Below are 18,589 nucleotides of genomic sequence, written 5' to 3' on the forward strand. Positions count from 1 at the left end.
GGCAGAGCGTATAGTGCTATTGTAAGCACTCCATTTGCACGGCTGTTATATGCATAAACCGTGTACGTGTGTAGGTACAGTAGGTGTTGGGGATGCTATATGCATACCGTGTACGTGTGTAGGTACAGTCGGTGTTGGGGATTTTCCTTGTCAGCTGTGTACCGGGTATTTCTTTGAGCGCACGATCGTTCTGGGGCTCAGGATACAGTCTGTATTTACAATCGAGTGTACTTTTGTGACATCTTCGCTGTCCACGCGCGCTTCATCGGAAATGCTGAGTGATGTTTGCAATTTCAATTCGAGCAACATGCTGGGAAAAACAATAAGTTAATTAAGATCGGGACATGAGATTTCCCTTCGAGGTAACCGAACTTCGAGTTATCTTTTTCGAGCTACGCGAATTTTAACACACGAAAACTCCATAGGAACAATCGGGACTTTCATTTTACCTTCGAGGTAAGCGATATTCGGCTTATCCGAGTTCGAGGTATCCGAGGTTGACTGTATTTTCAATACCATCAGTTTCATGACAGAAATCGACACAGTTGGGCCCCAGTCACATATAAACAAGGATTATCAAGGGTCTGCATGATGATCAGGGGAGATCTGGGATAGTTTCGACCTCGATGGAGCATCAACGAGCATTGATATGACTGTACACAGACAAACACGGCATCTACACAGATCAACACGGCAGCTACATGGCAGCCACATGGATCATCCTGCATTGCTCGGCCAACACGGCATTCCCCGGATGACACCGGATGTTTTTAACCTCCAAAAGTTTCCGTGTTGGCCTCCCGGATGTCCAAGGATGCCCAAGGCGTCGACACAGATCCCTCCCAGGATCATCCCGGATTAGATCCGGGGTGATCCAGCATGTCTATGTGACCGGGGCATTACTGCTGTGAAAAAAAGAAGAAGCATGTTAAACTAACATAACTTGACTTTTGTGCACAGATCATTGGGCTGTCTCTTCTCCTCATCAACTCACTTTATCTACCAAAATAGCATTCCTCCTCATTTACAGTTTGGTCAAATTATCTGATCTTTGTAATGAATGGCCAAGGATTGACTTTAAACTTCTCTGCATATAAAAGAAATACTTTCTAATCTAAATTAATCCATGACACCAGATAAGAATATTATGACTGAACTTTATCAACTGATTCTATGACCAGAATTTTAGCTGCATGTTTGTGATCTTCGATCTGGAACATTGACCTTTCATTCCTGTAAGGCAGTCAATTGCTGATTCATTTCTATCCTGATTAGCAGATCGCTTTACAAATGAAAATTTCTGGCTACACTTATGGTGCACGAATTAGATTTTAGACCAACGTGTAGTGATCTCTGATCTTGACCTTTCAGTTTAAGATCACACTGTCTTGCTGTACATTGTATAAACCAATTAACATTCAATACAATTATGGATCATCAAAATATAAGTCTTTTGAAAGACTTTCATGTTCATATTAAAGATTGAAAACACAATACCATCTACACACAACAAAAAGTCTCCCCCCCCCCCCCGAAACAAAATGGGGTGACTTTTGAACACATAGATTTTGAGCATAATAAGTTGGTAAGGATATTCTTACACTTATTGACTAACTTTCGAGAGAAAATGACAGAGATGTGTCGAGTCATGCATGAGTGTGCATGTATTAATGACAAAATTTTCACTTTTCAAAAGTCACCAGAGTAAATGTTGGGTCTGCAAAACATTTTTATTTCTGGTGAATGTTTAAGTGCTATTACTGTGTTATTATCAATTCTCTGACACCCCCCCCCCCCCCCCCCCCCCGACACATGATACTACACTCCAGCATTCCTTGCCCCATCTTTACAGTGAACTCATTAATAACTCAACATAACTCCCTCTTGTGTTCACAGAATAATTATGTGCTGTAATATAAAGGCAAAATATCTGATGTCAATTCTTTCAATAGATTGAATCATTGAATGGATTTTGCAGTTACAGGAGGGTCGAACATAGCTATTCCCCAAATAAAATTGAGTTCACATAACTGTAGAAAAAAAAGAGAAAAAAACGTATCAGGATAGGAGTGAAAGGTCAAAAGCTGGATAAAACAACATGATTTAAACATACACCAGACCCACACACCCCCTCCCCACTATCCCCCCAAAAGTACTCTTACAATGTTGTCTTCAATGTATGTTCACTCATGCATGACTGAACAGATTATTCTCATTTTCACATGGATATTTGCCAATAATAATGTAGAAATACTCCTGCAAAGCATCATTTTTTTTTTACATATTACATGTACTCATATATTCTTATTTTTATCCATAAATATTTCAGCATTGCAAATTCCAAGCTTAAATTATGACTGGAAAGCAGCATAATTTGTATTTATGTGCCAAGCCTTGGTGAACTTGACGATCCAGTCAAAGAGACTCTTTCCACCTCCCTGTTTTGACCTTTGAACTTGAGGTATTGTGTAGAGCTATGCTTCATTTGACACTCCTTTGCCAATACTTAAAGAATCTTCATAAACTATTTTTCTTAAATCAAAATAATGATACACTGTACATGGGTTGGGTGGAAGACAGATTGACAGATGGGAATTCCAGAAGCATTAACAATGAGTTCAAACTGTGATATTGGGACATTATTTTCTGTAAAAACTGAGGTTGACACATCATGTGTGGATGTATGCACACATAAGATATCAAAAATAGATAAGACTTTTACATACTCTTTTACAAGGTGTACGTTTATACCATGACATATCTATTTCATGAATTTTGTGAAGGCTCAAAGCTGCGTCCCTCTGGAGAACTCCGATACACGCCGGCTTCCGGCTCCAAATACTGTCCTTGTCTTACATCTTCCATCAGTGGACTGGCTTCTGATGCTGCAGACCATGCAGTATTTGAAAAGGAAGGACAAAAACAAAAGCACACACAGTGGAGTTATTGCATGACACTTTACTTCTTGCACAAGAAACTCAACTTTTGGTGTCGTGGTGTTTCTTTTTTTTCTAATGCTTGCATTTTATTTGGGCATTTGCAAGATGTCATCATACTGAGCTTACAGGAATACTGAAGCATAAGAATTATGTAGATATGCTATTGTATGCCATTGTCTCTATAGAATTGAAGATTACCAATTGCGTGTAGGGTTTCAATTTCATAACACATGGAATTCACATATATGCTCTGCAAACTATTCAATGAAAATTCTAACTTTAAACGGATTACAAATTATGTGTTGACAGCTATCTAGTGATCATATTTTATCATGAAAGAATCTGTTTAAAAGAAGCATAAATATCAAAGTGGCATGTTACTGAAAACGATGGAAAAAGATTATATTGTAATCATCTGCTTGTAGTATAACCTTTTAAGATGGCAATCCCTGGATAGAAGAATAATGCTGATAATCATTTTTTTTTTACTATATGAGTCATTGCCATTTTAACAAATCTACTCATTTTTTCCCCTTTAGATTAAAGAAGGTGATTTTGAGTTTCTGCTTGTAAGGGAAATCAAAAATGTCATAATGGCAGAGAATATGCTCTTAGTCTAGAAAAAAAAAATATTTTCATGCACTACCCTTAATTTGGGTGTTTAACCAGGTGAAGTGGTCCCACCTCACATCCAACTGGACCCCATGGAAGACAAGCTTAACATAGCTGAATTTGGGCTATCCTGCCATCTTCTCAGATGGAAATGAACAAACAAATTTGCACAATATCAATACATACTAATTACTGTAAATAATGAACAGATTTGTCTGTGAATGATGTTGCAGTCATGCATCCACATCTTCATGTTTGTCACAAAATGTGTTGAATGTTTACTTTCCTTGAATTAGGTTTCATTTGGAGGAATAGCTGAATTGTTTGACAGAGCAAGTATTCAGGAATTTGAACATTTTTACCTGACCTTTGATCCCATGGAACTGAATTCTTAAAAATAATCACTAAGGGGTAACATCCAATTTCACATGACAATATTTTGAGCTATTTTCAAAATATGGGGAAATTATCACATTTTAATATCTTCACTGCCCTTTGACCCCAGGGCCGAAATCTTTCCCTTAAAAATCATTGTACAGTGTATGTGCAGTAATGCATGTCATACAGTATGTTTTTATACCTCGTTTGATTAAATGTATGCATTGAGTAATCTAAAAGGTATGGAGGAAAAAAAGAATAGCATTGAATAGTAGAATTTTAGCATTTAAACCTGACCCTTGATCATTTGACACATGACCCCAAATTCCTCAAGACAATCACTGCCAGGCAGTACAGGCATTTACTGAAGTTTCATGAATATGCCTTGAGCCACTTCTGAGGCATGGAGAAAAAAGTAAAATTTTAGAAATTTGCTTGACCTTTGACCTTTGACACATTGGGCCAAAACTTTCCCTATAAAATGCTTACCTGGTGATACTCAATGTATACACTAGGTTTCAACAAAGAAAAAAAAAATTCAGGCATTGCATAGATATGGGGAAAATAGAGAAATTCTAAGAATTTGACCTTGACCTATGACCTTGAGCATGTGCACCCAAGGTTGATTGGCACAAATTTGTCTACTCATATGCATATGCCAAGTGTCAGTAGGATACCTCAAACAATTTTTAAGGTACACTATCCACAATATTGATTACAGATGCATGGACAGAAAGAAAGACAAAGGATGGAAGGATGGAAGGATGGACGAACAGACAACCCAAAAACATAATGCCTCCAGCAACACTTCATGGCGGAGGTATAAAGACACATAAAGCATCCTGGGCAAGAGTTTATTATCTTATACAATTGCACGCTCTTAAATAAAGAGACAACTACTGAACTCACCTTCAAAGACTTCACTGACTTCATCCTCACTTGTATCCATTAAACCTGGGTCCAAACCATCCAAGAATTCAACAGCAACCGACAGCCGATGTTTCTTCAAGATCCTCCTCAGGTCTTGGGCAGATTGGAAACTTGAACCATGCTGGTTCTTCCACTGAATCACAGCCTTGAACATAGCATCTTTGTATTGCGGACTGACCGTACCTATGAGGTTCGAGAGACGTGCTTCGGTCAAACGAAGTTTCATAGCAAGGCGGCGGTAACATTTGGCACAGTTCATCTCAGAGGCAAGATCATAGAAGAGTTTGTCCTGGGAGAGGCATCTCCTTTCCTGTTGCATATCTGAAAAGGATTATCATCATCATTTTATTACAGGAAAATTTACCCTAAATCTAAATATTCAGTCAATGGATGGATATAAGTAGGTCATATAAAGTGAAGTGTGAGGAAAATCAAACAATCATTCAAAAGTGATACTTTTTTTCTACTTTTTCTATCATTGGTCTTTGAATTGACAGTTCAACTCCCTGTGATCACTGCAAGAAACACCAGGAAAAAAAAAATTACAAATTTGCAATCCGTTAACGCAAACAGATCTTCATGATACAGGATGTAGAAGCAAACATTACCCCCCCCCCCCCCTCCTCACACACACACAAACAATCTTTGGGTGTGTTTGAGCGCTCTGCTAAAGCGAACTGTACCATACCTTACCCGTGCCACAGGAGCGCTCAAACGCTCCTATGTGTACCATACTGTACGAAACCAAAAATGGAACCACTTTCCGATGCGCTCCATAAGGGTACCAAAAGCGTACAAAAGTACAATGTATAACATGCACATACATCATGATGCAAAGAGTTTATTCTCTTTGTTCGAGACAGCTGTAAGTTATGCAACCGTGCCAGGTGAATGACCCTCTTGCTACAAAATGCATGGCCACCACTAGATTTAACTTAAATGAGGTACTGTCTGACATGATGTGACTAGGAGTGCGAGTGTGGAATGTGTGAGACTCCATCAGGTGGGAAATGGGGACAGCAGGAGTATAAACAGCAATTCAAAATCGGGCAAGCCAGGTGGAGAGAAGTTTTGGTTCACTGGTTTTCTTTTGCATCCGAAACCAAAATTGTTGTTTTTGTTTTTTGTTTTGTCTGTTGGCAACACAATACCAACTAAATTACTCACAGGCTAGGATACCTGGCAGGTTATTTATGGCAGGGAACAATTTTCCAACTCATATTTGATTAGTAATTTCAGCCGATGAACAATATTTCAAGTGGTATCCTGTACACTTCTATGGAAAAAACTGCTACACAAAAGTTGGTTTGTATAGCAGTGGTGTAAAAATGCATAGCAAATTGCGATGCGATACCAGGAAAATTATTCCCTGTATGGAGCAAGTTAACACGGAACAGCTTATTAATGCTATACATAGCAAAAAACAATACCCTTCACCATTATGATTATATGGTAGTTATGTTATGCGTAAGTTGGCTTTCCATACTCTGATCGTTTTCAATGTGTTGTGCACGCTATTTGGTGCTTATTGTGCATGCTTATTGCGGTTGACTCGGTCATGGCCAATAAATTCCTGAACACTACATACCAAGATCATGTGATATTTATCCTTATTTACGGGCGTTTTCTGTCTCTGTGCTATCAGACATTATACTCACTTTGTTCCAATATATCTGCTGCTGCTGTTTGTTTGCATTCTCTCAAGATTTCAATGAGCTCCCTGCACTTGCCATCATCACTACCATGTTCATTCCGCCATTCTAACAAACATCTGAAAACTACGTCCTCATAATCAATCTGTGTCTTCCCAATGAGGTTTGATACTTCTGGCTTGGAACCTAAAAGATCCATTGCCAATGGTACATATTTCTCAGGTGCATCAATGTGTTCAACTAAGTCATAGATGTGCATGTCACTGCTGAGTACAACAGAAGGTTCATCATCTCTTGCTGCCATTGCAGAGTCTGAAACAGGAAAAAAAAAAGAAGACAAATTTTCATTCTAAAGAACATTTGAAAGTACTGTACAAGCTGAAATTTTCGTGGTGGTTTTATTTTCACAAATTTCGTGAATCGCCTTTGATCCACGAAAATAACAACATGTGAAAAAAACAATGCCCAAATAACTAAGTTCAATTAGACCCTCGCAACCGCGAAATTAACAACAGGCAAAAATGTCCTCCAAGTAGCAATTCGCGAAAATATCTGTACGCGTAGATTTCAGCTCGTACAGTATTCTTTGGCAACTACTAGATACTGACATAACATACAATGTGCAACTTCAACAATTCACACTGTATGCCAATACAATGCTCATACATGTAAAATAAACCTTCAGTTTTCCAAACTTTTCATACAGAAACGATGACTTCTATAATGACAAATATCTGTCAAGCTCCCTTTCAAAGAACATGCATTCGTACAAATGCATGCACAGGTACAATTAACAGCACCAGCGGATCCAGGGGGAGCGCACTGGGCATTCCCCCCCCCCCCCATTATTTTTTTTTCTTATTAAAAACAAAAGAAATAAGATCAAATGAGGTAGGGGTGCGTGCACCCCCTTTAATTTTGTAAAGGCGCCCCCTCTTTAAGGAATTCCTGGATCCACCCCTGATTAACGCATTGTGATTTAATATAGACAATGCCTGTCACAGTTAGCAAGTGCAGAGCCACTGCAAGGATGACAGGACCCGTACAAAACCCTGAAATACATGTATGTGGATTGTGTGAATGCAGCAATTAGTGCACTCCCGTTATAATGAACACGGTTATAACGAAATTCCGGTTATAACGAAGTAAAAATTTGGGCTGCAATGTCATCCACTCTATTTATTTCTATTGTTTATTTGTTCAGTTATAACGAAATTCCGTTATAACGAAAGAAAACTGCCGGTCCCGAGGACTTCGTTATAACGGGAGTCCACTGTACTAGTAGAGCACATCAGTGAAAGTTAAGAGGAAAATCGGACAATCCATTCAGAAGTTATGAATTTTTATAGTTTTGTTGCTGCCATTGCTGGATGAATAGACAAATAAAAAAACACAGATCGTGATATATTATATGGAGAATGATTATATAAAGAAAATATAAAGAAAATTCCACAAAATTTATTTTACAAAAAGTACACATTCCCTTGACTTGTTACTGACATTTATATGGTAATGATATAACTCCCCCTGCTTTTTGAAAGAGGCAAGTCAAGAGCTCTTTCATTGTGGGAGAAAAGTGAAAATATGCTATTTTTTAAAAATATTTTCTTTGAAATGCTTTCCTTATATGCGACGTCTTGGAATGTACTTGGTCTTCTCATCCAGCAATGATGGCACCAAAATTTTAAACATTCATAACTTTTGAACAGATTATTCAGTTTCCCTCAAACTTTCACTGATGTGTTCTAATAATATTACTACATTCATGTAATCCACATGTTTATTTGGGTTTCACTCCCCTTTATGAGTACGACCTTCATCCCAATTGGGCAACTGTCAATGCTGAAGAGATTAGAACTTTGGAGTTCTCTGGGCAGAGGGAGAGCTCAGTCAGTATCTATCTATGATCTGCCTTTCAATCAAATGGCTGGGGTTCAGGCTTGGGTTTAAATCCCACTGAGTCTTGCAGAGCAATGTTGTGCATTAATTATGTCATATGTCGATCAAACCGACTGTGTTGCCATATTCGTACGCTTATCAAGACCTCGCTACAACAGTGATACGATGGGAGCGACAGTGATACGTTTACACTGGGCTCATGCTACGATCTCAAGTGATCGGGATATAAAAAGGGTTTCATGATTGAATTTTTTCAGGCAGATGTCAGTGTCAGATCAACATGGATATGCAGAATATGGTTCTACCCTTACTTTTAAGCATTCTAGAACACACCAGTTAGAACCTGATGTGAAATTGCACTATTGATTAGTTAAGTCATCCATTCAAATAAAAGGGTAAAACGTGTATTTATATTAAAGAACTAGCTTAAAAGCAAACTACAAATCGTATCCTACAATGAGACAATTTTATGAAGATATAATTGAAAAGATTATGACTTAATTACTTTCATTGTCTTGCAATGGTATATGACAAACAAACAATTTAATAAACAGAGCAGATTCGTACCGAGTGTACGTGGAAAAATGAATTTTATACATTTTTCTCCATGTTCACCTTCCTGGTCTGTGCATAACTTTCTATCGTTCATGGTTGGTTCCTGTTACTTAATACTGTAAAAGTGGTAATTTTCATGGGCGATGGGAGCCGCTTTTGATGCACTTGAGTTACGCTTTGCGCGATGCTACCCCGTCAAAGTTACGAATGTGGCACTTTTAATGCGCTCGTGAGGCGATGGTGATACGCTCTAAAACCACGGCCATCGGTCGCGACCTCGCTATGGAAGTTTTGGACATGTTCAAAACTTCCGTAGTGAGGTCGCTGACCATGGCGTTGTGATGGTGGCGATCCTCCGCGCTTCTGAACCGCTCAAGATACGATGGAGAAGATTTAAAGCGCTCAAGCCATGATCCGCCGCACTTTGTCGATTTTTGATGATCGTAGCGGAATCGCTGTCTAGTGAGATGGGGGTAGAACATACATGGTGAGATTACACTAGAGTGCATCACAATTGTGCTAGTAAGATAGAGTCACGATAGACGTCATCTTTCTCTACCATGCCATCCATGCCACAACTTTTGCAGACCCCATTGCACTGACCAGACGCCATGCGAATAACTGCAAACACACTTGGACTCTAACTACACGCAGCCGCTGTCGTGAATTCGCACAGCGGTCTGGACTCTGCGATGGGGACACAACGTTGGGGTAATTTAAAGTATCGGAATCTAGCAGACAATTTTCGGGCAATTGTGCACTTTTACTGTCAAACCCGCGATGCCTGATCGGTAGTGTGTACTAGTACATGCACACGAATTTGCTCGCACTGCTCGATTCGGGTAATCTCGCACCGATAATGGACGTTATAGGGCCGCACAATTGCCCAATTAATTAAAGAATGAAGCTACATACCACATGCATGCGTACCCAGGTCCAAGCCCAGTCTGTCGTGACTGTCTCCTGATCCTGTCAACCTCCGAGAAAGAAGACATTCATGGCAAAAATACAATAACAATGTACAAAATGTACTCTGTTTTTCTGTGGGGTATTTCGCTTTCGTGCACACAGCATGTAGCACAATCAGCCACTCGGGCCTACACTGCACCGACTGTGCGGGTGGCTTGAGCTCGAGAAGGTTGGGGAAATCCCCAGGTTCTTCCCGTTTGCACGCGTTTATGGCACGCCATCAGGGATTTTGTTATTTACTGGTATGTTCAACAACAACAACAAAAAAAAAAAAATCAAGGAACAAGATAATGCAATCCACAAGGTATTCAGTATAAAAATATTTACAATGCATAAAAATATGTGCGATCAAAAATAATAACCATAAGCAAACGGCCAAATATATGTAAAACACAAAATATACCTAATGCACAAGATTGGTCAACTAATATGCAAGCCACTTGAAATACTCAAGGCACTGATTAAGTTCCATACCATGCATAAGAAATGTGGAAGGCCAAAATTGTTAAATGCATGCAAGACGCAAAGCATATTCAGGGCACACATAAAAGTGCAATATGCACAATAATGCATTACACAAAATACCTGTATTAATGCAGAAATATGTGTAAAGGAAAAAATACATATTCAGGGCCTAAACTATGCAAGACCAAAATATATGCAAGACACAAGATACATGCAATTCACACACACATACACACACAGACCAGTGCAATGAGCAATATTATTATAGCAATATACATGCAAGGCACCAAATTGATCAAGTCACAAAATATACAACGTGCATTCCACAAAACCTAGGAAATATGTTATGCAAAAATATGATTAATTCAATAATTTTACATGCAAAGACAAACGCTCATATTCAAGGTTAAAAAAATGTGTGCAAGACACAAAATAATTGATTATATATGGTTGCAGCGTTTACATGTTATCAAAATAAAACAACATTTCAACCATAATCTGTGTCAACATAGGTTGAGACCGACTATTCCTCATAGATATGGTATGTGTAATCCCGTCCGATTTTCATCCTCGGTGATCACGTCAAACTCCCGCAGATCGTTCAGCTAGCTACGTTTGCTAGTATGCCATTGGCATCAGAATGTTCGTAAAAGTGAAACATGGCTGGAAGCGCCATAATACTTAAAGCAACCAACGATGACTTGCATATAATTTGTAACATGCAGCAATTTTGTTACTTGCATAATTCCATGCATATTCTTTGTGTCTTGAATATATTTTCTTGGCCTTTGATATACATTTTTGCCTGCCTTACACATATCTTTATGCTTTGCACATTTTGTATTGAAGTCTTTGAGGTTTGCATATATCTTGTGACATTTAGAAGTTTTCACTTGCACATATTTTGCATATTTCAGTTCAAATTTATTTCATATTTCCATTTTCTCAATGATGACATTACAAAATTATTGACAACAAGACAAGAGTACAAAATATATACAATCATGTCTTTTGATTGTAGAAGAAAAAGAAAAAGAAAATATACTTGACACAAATGTACATGGTCACATCGTATGAAAATGTCACTAGTAAGTATAAGAAATATGATGGGGCCTACATAAAAGCTTTAAAGCTTGTAAAACTGTAGGTTCCCGAGTTCATTAGGCATAATTATAATTTTACACGGAGAACGGATATGTTTGTCTTGACCAACTTAAATTACACCAGTACAAAAAATCGATGAGTAAACTAATGAACCACATAGATATCGCACAAATCAGACTGCATACAAATCTCGCAGTGTTTGAATAACAAAAATGCTATATTATTAAAAGATGTATCGGTACCATGAAATCACTTAAATAACTTGGTGCTGCGGACAAGGACAAAAGACTGGGAGCATAAAAAGGTTGCTAAAGGCTTCGGTAGTGTGTATCCACTAAGTAATAACTGTTTTAATTTGCGTTTGAAGGTGAATAAAGATAAGGAAGAAGTGATACCTAGAGGGAGATCATTCCAATATCTGGGTCCAGTAAATATAATTGTCTTCTTTGCAAAAATAGTGCGAGTACGGGGAAGGTGATAGGCGTATATGATATATGATATTGAGCCTTGATATTGAGCATATGATATTGAGCCTTGCATATCTTTCATTTTAAATACTACACACTGTAAATATTTTTCTCCTTGAGCATAATCAACAAATTCTCTAGTGGCGTGTCGTACATTACGGCTCATGTGCAGTACATGTAGCACACTTGGAGCATTGACCTCTTTTCACCTCCCTGTTGATGCCATTCAAGCGATTCTGGTGCAATTACTTTGACACGGCGAATAAAAGCATCATAATTTTTTGAATGCGACTTCCTTGAGAGTACAGTAGGAGCCCTGACAGACATTTTACAGGGGTGGATCCAGGAATTCCGTAAAGAGGGGGCGCGTTTACAAAATTAAAGGGGGGGCGCACGCACCCCTCCCCCATTTTTTTCTTTTTATTTCTTTTGTTTCAACAAAAAATAAAAGGGGGGGGGGGCGTGCGCCGGTTGCGGTCCTCCCTGGATCCACCACTGTTTTACACAAAGGACCATGCATATAATGTATTAAAAAAAAATATGCACAAGATAGCAAAAGAATACAGTGATAGAATAACCCCACGCCCTCAAAAAAAAAAGTTAAACATATTCATTTTAACTATTGCACAATGAAATCAACCTGTACTACGAAACATACACAAATATTGCAATTACAATTTTTAATGTCACTATACTCATAATGGATAAGTTGAATGTGTGTGAATTGTGTATACCGTCAATGCAGGTGCTATCAAAAACTTTCCTCAAATCAACACAATGATATTTCACAAAAATGATAAGTTTGATTGATGAAAAAAATATATATTTTCTCACATCTTCTCGTATTAAACAGACATTAACTCTCATTGAAAAAAGTACATTCAATCTACACACAACACATTAAAAGGGAAATCCAGTCCAAATATAAGTTAGTGTGATAAGAAAAAGTACAATATCACACAAGTTCCACGGTAAAATTTTGATCAAATTGAGTATAATATAAGCAAGTCAAAACATTTTGAAGTTTTTCTAATTTTTCAGGAAACAGTTCTTGAACGGTCAATATGAATAAAAGGCAAATGCAAAGTGAGCAAGTCATCCCCTCTCACTTGCCATATAGTTTGTACATAAAATTTTGAAATTTCCCGTTTTTCACTCAAATGCATTTATGCTTGAGGCTCAGATCCTGATATGTCTTACTGATCACTATTCTGAACTTATTCAACCAGGAATGACATCATGTTTCAGACTTCAATTACAGAAACATTGAATTTTTGTCATTTTTGTACACGATCAATAGAAAATTGTGAGGCTGTGACATGGTTAGCTCACTCTTTGCGTATTCATATATCCACTGTACGAGAACTATTTTGCAGAAATTAGAAAAACTTCAGAATGTCATAACTTGCTTTTTTCATCCGATTTCAGTCAAATTTTTACGGTTGAACTCGTAAGTGTCATGTGTAAAAAAAAAATCATGTGTAAGATTTTACTCTTCCTTTATCAGACTGACTTATATCTTGACTGGATTTCCCTTTAAATCAGGGACCCGTTGCATAAAACTACCGTTAAATTTCAATGGTAACTAATACCGTCAAAATTAGGCATCACAGCCAATCAGCATCAAGGATTATAAAATTTACTGCTAATTTGAAGACTTACCGCTAGAAAGGAGCGGTAAGTCCAGCGGTAAGGGTTTTATGCAACAGGGCCCAGGTCTTCGAATCATATAACCATACACTTAAAGTATATTTGATTATTATAATATACATGATGTATAATATAAAAATATGATTTATTACTCGCACATCTATCTCACTCTCCCTCCATCTCCCTCTGCCGCTTCGTCGGAGTTTTGACTTCGAGTGAATGGCAAAGCGAGACCAAACTCGATCGTGGCCTTAAGTAGTTGGAGGAAAGGTTTTCTATTCACCCCCCCCCCCTTCCTTTAGACTCATATTTTCAAATAATTGAACTTGTATTAGTTGTATACAAGAAAACTACTTAGCAATTACGTGATTTAGTTCATTTTTCTTACCTTTGATTAGCGCATTTCTTGTTGTCTTATTGTGAGAATAATATACATGGCATACTTACACGTGAAATCTATTACCACTCAATTCATTGCTGTTTAGTGTTTACTTTGTCATGAGCTCCATAGATTTAGTACACAGTGAAGACGCACGCACGGAACAAAAGGTGGCAGATACATACAACGATTTACCCTTTCACACACTGATTTTTTTTTTTTTTGATCGACAGCTTCCAAAATATCCCATCAAAAGTTTGCACAAGATCGTTGATTTTCAATCTTTAAAATCTAAAAGCTCCCTAGCTCGTATGGGTTATATCATACGCTCTTCCATACCCTTCCCTGCTCGGTCGCTCCACTTAGATATTAGATTTTCAAATCAGTAAATGAGAAAATCAATTACAGAATTTAGTTTTCGGACTGTTTCTGCAACTTAAACTATAAAAGAGGTTAGGTAAGATAAACTAAACTAAAATGAAATAAATAACCAATTCATAGTCTTAGTTTTTGATTGAAAATTTTCTAAATATTCTTCATAAAATGTGCACCAAATCGCTGAATGAATGATAGAAAAAAAAAGTTCCCTCGCGGGAGAGGGAATTCCCCTCAACACCCTCAAACACTCGATCGCTGTGCTTACATTTTACATTTTCAAATGATTTGATTGGTAAATGAGAAAATCGGAATAAGTGGACCTACAGCATGGACAGCATTTAGCTTGTTTGGCGCTTTTTTTGAACTTATATATATATATATATATGTATAGATATATATATGTATATATATATATATATATATAAATCCAACGTATCAACCTACTTTTTTACAATTTTTTTTCTGGAGGTTGTTCAGGAGGTTGTCGAAAGGCATTTGATTATGAAGCCTATGCAAATGAGCTCTTCTGCCTTATTAAAGGCCCGTGGAACCTCCTACCCCCCCCCCCCCTCCCTCCTCCTCCCCCCCCCCCCCCACACACACAATTTTTCTCTTTTCTTTCTTTTTTTTTCTCTTCAAACACAAAATAAAAATAAAACCCCACCCCGCCACACTGACCCTTGAACCGGACGCCATCGACAGCAGCCCCCCCCCCCCCCCACACACACATTAGAAAACTTTCCACAGCCCCTGTGATATATACCTGAACTGCATGGGAATAGAAATATCATATATATTGTGGCACCTTAATAGTATTTTGCTATTTATAAATCGGTAATGAATTCAGCTACCTCCATATCTCAAATTCTTTGTTGATCATTGCATGCGTAATTAGGTTCATGCTTTCAGTTCCTTGAAAGTGAATAAATTTACAACAAATCTTAGCCTCTCTCTGTTGCCATGCTCCTTCAGATACATAAATACAGTGTTACTAACTGTAAAACCAGAAAAATTCGAGGCATGAAACTTTCGCAAATTTGAGCCGATAGCCTTCTGCGCGGCATGGAACTTTCGCGAACTGCCACTGGCATTCTGTACACGAATGTTGTAGAAAAAACCCTTCCGAGTGTATTTTCCTTTCGCGAATGTTGGCTCCTCGCGAAATTTGCAATTAATTTAGGATTCATTGGTCCATTTTTTGCAGCTGAAAATGGGAGGAAATCCAGGTAGTGTTCGGGGCCAAATTGTTTCTGTGTTCTGCTACCCTTTGTAATTACGGTAGCACACTCACAGTTTTCATTTTCCATTAACTTCCTTCTTCTTAGCTCCATGTTCTAACATCGGCAAGGATCATGAAAATCCACAAAGGACAAGTATTTTGATTATTTTCAACTTTGGGCGTTTCTATAAATCAGAGATGATATTGTTGTTCTACTTAACTTGTGGTTCATGAAAATTATAGACATGCACTTTTTGTTTTTCGTCCTAAATTCAAGCATAATTTAATTGCTTTGTCTAATTGATTTCACTTGACGAAGGCATTGTGCATCCTGTAAAGTAGTCATAATCTTCTAATCCTTCTGACGCTTCTGTCGGCCAAGGAAATGTCACCGTACGTCGCCTTTTTAGGACAAATCATTTTTTTTTTCATTAAAGATTTTCGATAACTGACTGTGTAGGCATAAAGTACAATGCATGATAATGTCAGTGAATGTAATGAGGTGACAATCCAAGACGCCCCTGTGTAGCCGTTCCATAATTTTGATGCAAATGGCAACTTTGTGGGTAGTCACTGGATAAACAAAATGAATAAATGTGATGCATTGTGAACAAAAATACGTACTACTTTTCGATATTCCATACGATAAAAATCATATCATAGTCACAGTGATTCAAAAGAAGCTACAAAGTACATGAAATCTGTTGTTGTTGCGTGTGGTTTTTTTTTTTTTTTTTGAGGGGGGGGGAGTGGGCAGCAATTTCTTACACATCGCTTTATTTAGAAAACTTATATGAAATATGGCTGCTATAATAGTGTGAATCAGTAAAAAGTGAAATAAGTTATGTCACAACAATCATGATAAACAACCATCCGGTTCGATGTCAGTCAACAAAGAAAGCTTGAAATCATTATGGTGTACCACTAAAATGGGAAAGTGTAGCAATTAATTTTAATAATATCATCTCCCATATGTAATATTCTAATTTCATATACATTTAGATGTTTATCCAAGTTTTTTAAAGTTGAACAAGAAAGAATTCTTACTTTTTCCAGGAACTGTTATGATTCAAGGTCAATACAAAGTCCACTGGCAAGCAGGGCACGGCGTCATTTTTCTTTCCATCATTAGAAGTATAATAGCTGCAACAGCAAAGCCAGGCAAGCACGAGCTGTCTTGTTCAATAGAACCATTCAGTTGGTGTTTGATAAGAAATAGCGCCATCTTTTGCTCAATACCATATACTCTTACCAGATTAATGCTCATGAGTTGAGAGCTACAAGAACAACATTCACCTTAAATGTAAAAGGGATAGTGCTCCATCGATCTAAATAGGCATGGAGAAACCTTCACTTTTCATCAAATCAATGATTTGATAAAACAAACCCAACAAATTGAAACATATCAGAACTCAACTCCCACTGCCAGTCCATGGGTCTGCGTCTTTCCCAAAAGCCTGCAAAATGCTGAAGTCTGTTAATTTGTAGTGTATTCTATAGGTGTAACATCCTGTGTTATAATTTCAAAAGTAGATTTATTGAAAGCAGGCCCACATCAGTTTTTAGGACCAAGGATATTTTCTCAGTGGGAAATTAATGAAGTTTTTGATTTTGAATAAATCAATTTCAGTGAAAAAAAAAATGCAGAACATTGACCGCTTATTGGTCCGTCCGGAGTACAAAGTTTCCATTTATGTCCGATATATATTTTTGGTTTATATAGAATTGATATGATTATTATAATGATTGTTAGTATTAAATATCATAGTTGATATCGACGCATTAATATTTCACGAATGTCATTCGTATTGTATGTTCTTAAAATTGTGATTTGTAACTTCGATGTATACCTGCAATTATCTAAATGGATAATTGACCTGGTTATGTATGTTAAACATTTTCTTGAATAAAGAACAGTCAATCAATAAATATCGGAATAATTTTAGTTGGTCAAGACATTCGCATTTGGGACTTACAGTTTTACAAGCTAAATTTTATAATGAAGGCACCGTCACAGAGCAGGCACAACGGGGGGGGGGGGGGGGGACCTCCCCACACCGCCTTATTGGTTGTTGCAAAAGTATATATATATACAGCTACTGTTTTTGCAGAATACAGAGGGTGTGATCTTTGTGTGTGTGTGTGTGTGTGTGTGTGTGTGTGTGTATGTGTGTGTGTGTGTGTGTGTGTGTGTGTGTGCATGTGTGTAGCGTGTGCATGTGTGTAGGTGTGACAGCGTGTGTGTCTGTTTGTGTGCGCGCGTGTGTGCTTGCTTATCGGGCGATTTTGGGAGGGAAATAGTCTCAAAATATCCCCCCTCCTTCCATCCTGAAAACGAATGGACGTCCCTGTTCCCATAAAGTCAGCCTCTCATTTTGAAAAACGTAGTAATGTCCCTTGAGTTATATTTCTGTCATTTTACTTTTTGAGATGGTTACAACTCGTTATTCCGAAGGTTCGTTATTCCAAAGGTTCTTTAGTCCGAAGGTTCGTTATTCTGAAGATTCGTTATTTCGAAGGTTCGTGAATCCGAAAATGAAATAGGGTTTGTTATTCCGAAGGTTCATTAATCCGAAAATGAAATAAGGTTCGTTATTCCGAAGGTTCGTTTATCCGAAAATGAAACAAAGCTCGTTGTTCCGAAGGTTCGTTACGGACCCTATATCACTTCGGATCAACGAACCTTCGGAATAACGAACCCTATTTCATTTTCGGATTAACGAACCTTCGGAGTAACGAACCCTATTTCATTTTCGGATAGACGAGCCTTTGGAATAGCGAACCCTATTTCATTTTCGGATTAACGAATCTTCGGAGTAACGAACCCTATTTCATTTTCGGATAGACGAGCCTTCGGAATAGCGAACCTTTTTTTTTTCATTTTCGGATTAACGAACCTCTAGGTATAGGAAATTTTTGTGTTTCGGATTAACAAACCTTCGGAATAACGAACCTTTGGAATAAAGAACAGCACCCTTTGAGACACCTTTATA

At 37.8% G+C, this 18,589-nt stretch overlaps 1 protein-coding gene across 1 annotated transcript; it reads right to left on the bottom strand.

The window, feature by feature from the left end:
• Positions 1–1,829: 1,829 nt before the first annotated feature.
• LOC139729218 (uncharacterized) lies at positions 1,830–10,053 on the bottom strand. The gene is made up of 4 exons (XM_071640149.1): positions 9,881–10,053; positions 6,518–6,823; positions 4,839–5,180; positions 1,830–2,885 (listed from the first exon to the last, which is right to left on the bottom strand). Exons 2-4 carry the CDS (start codon positions 6,813–6,815, stop codon positions 2,767–2,769), a joined length of 759 nt encoding a protein of 252 aa, XP_071496250.1. The 5' UTR covers positions 6,816–6,823; positions 9,881–10,053; the 3' UTR covers positions 1,830–2,766.
• Between the last annotated feature and the right edge of the window lie 8,536 nt (positions 10,054–18,589).

This window comes from Diadema antillarum, unplaced genomic scaffold, assembly GCF_040938485.1.
Source record: "Diadema antillarum isolate AM-2024a unplaced genomic scaffold, OU_Dant_1.0 seq00000226_RagTag, whole genome shotgun sequence".
NCBI lineage: Eukaryota > Metazoa > Echinodermata > Echinoidea > Diadematoida > Diadematidae > Diadema > Diadema antillarum.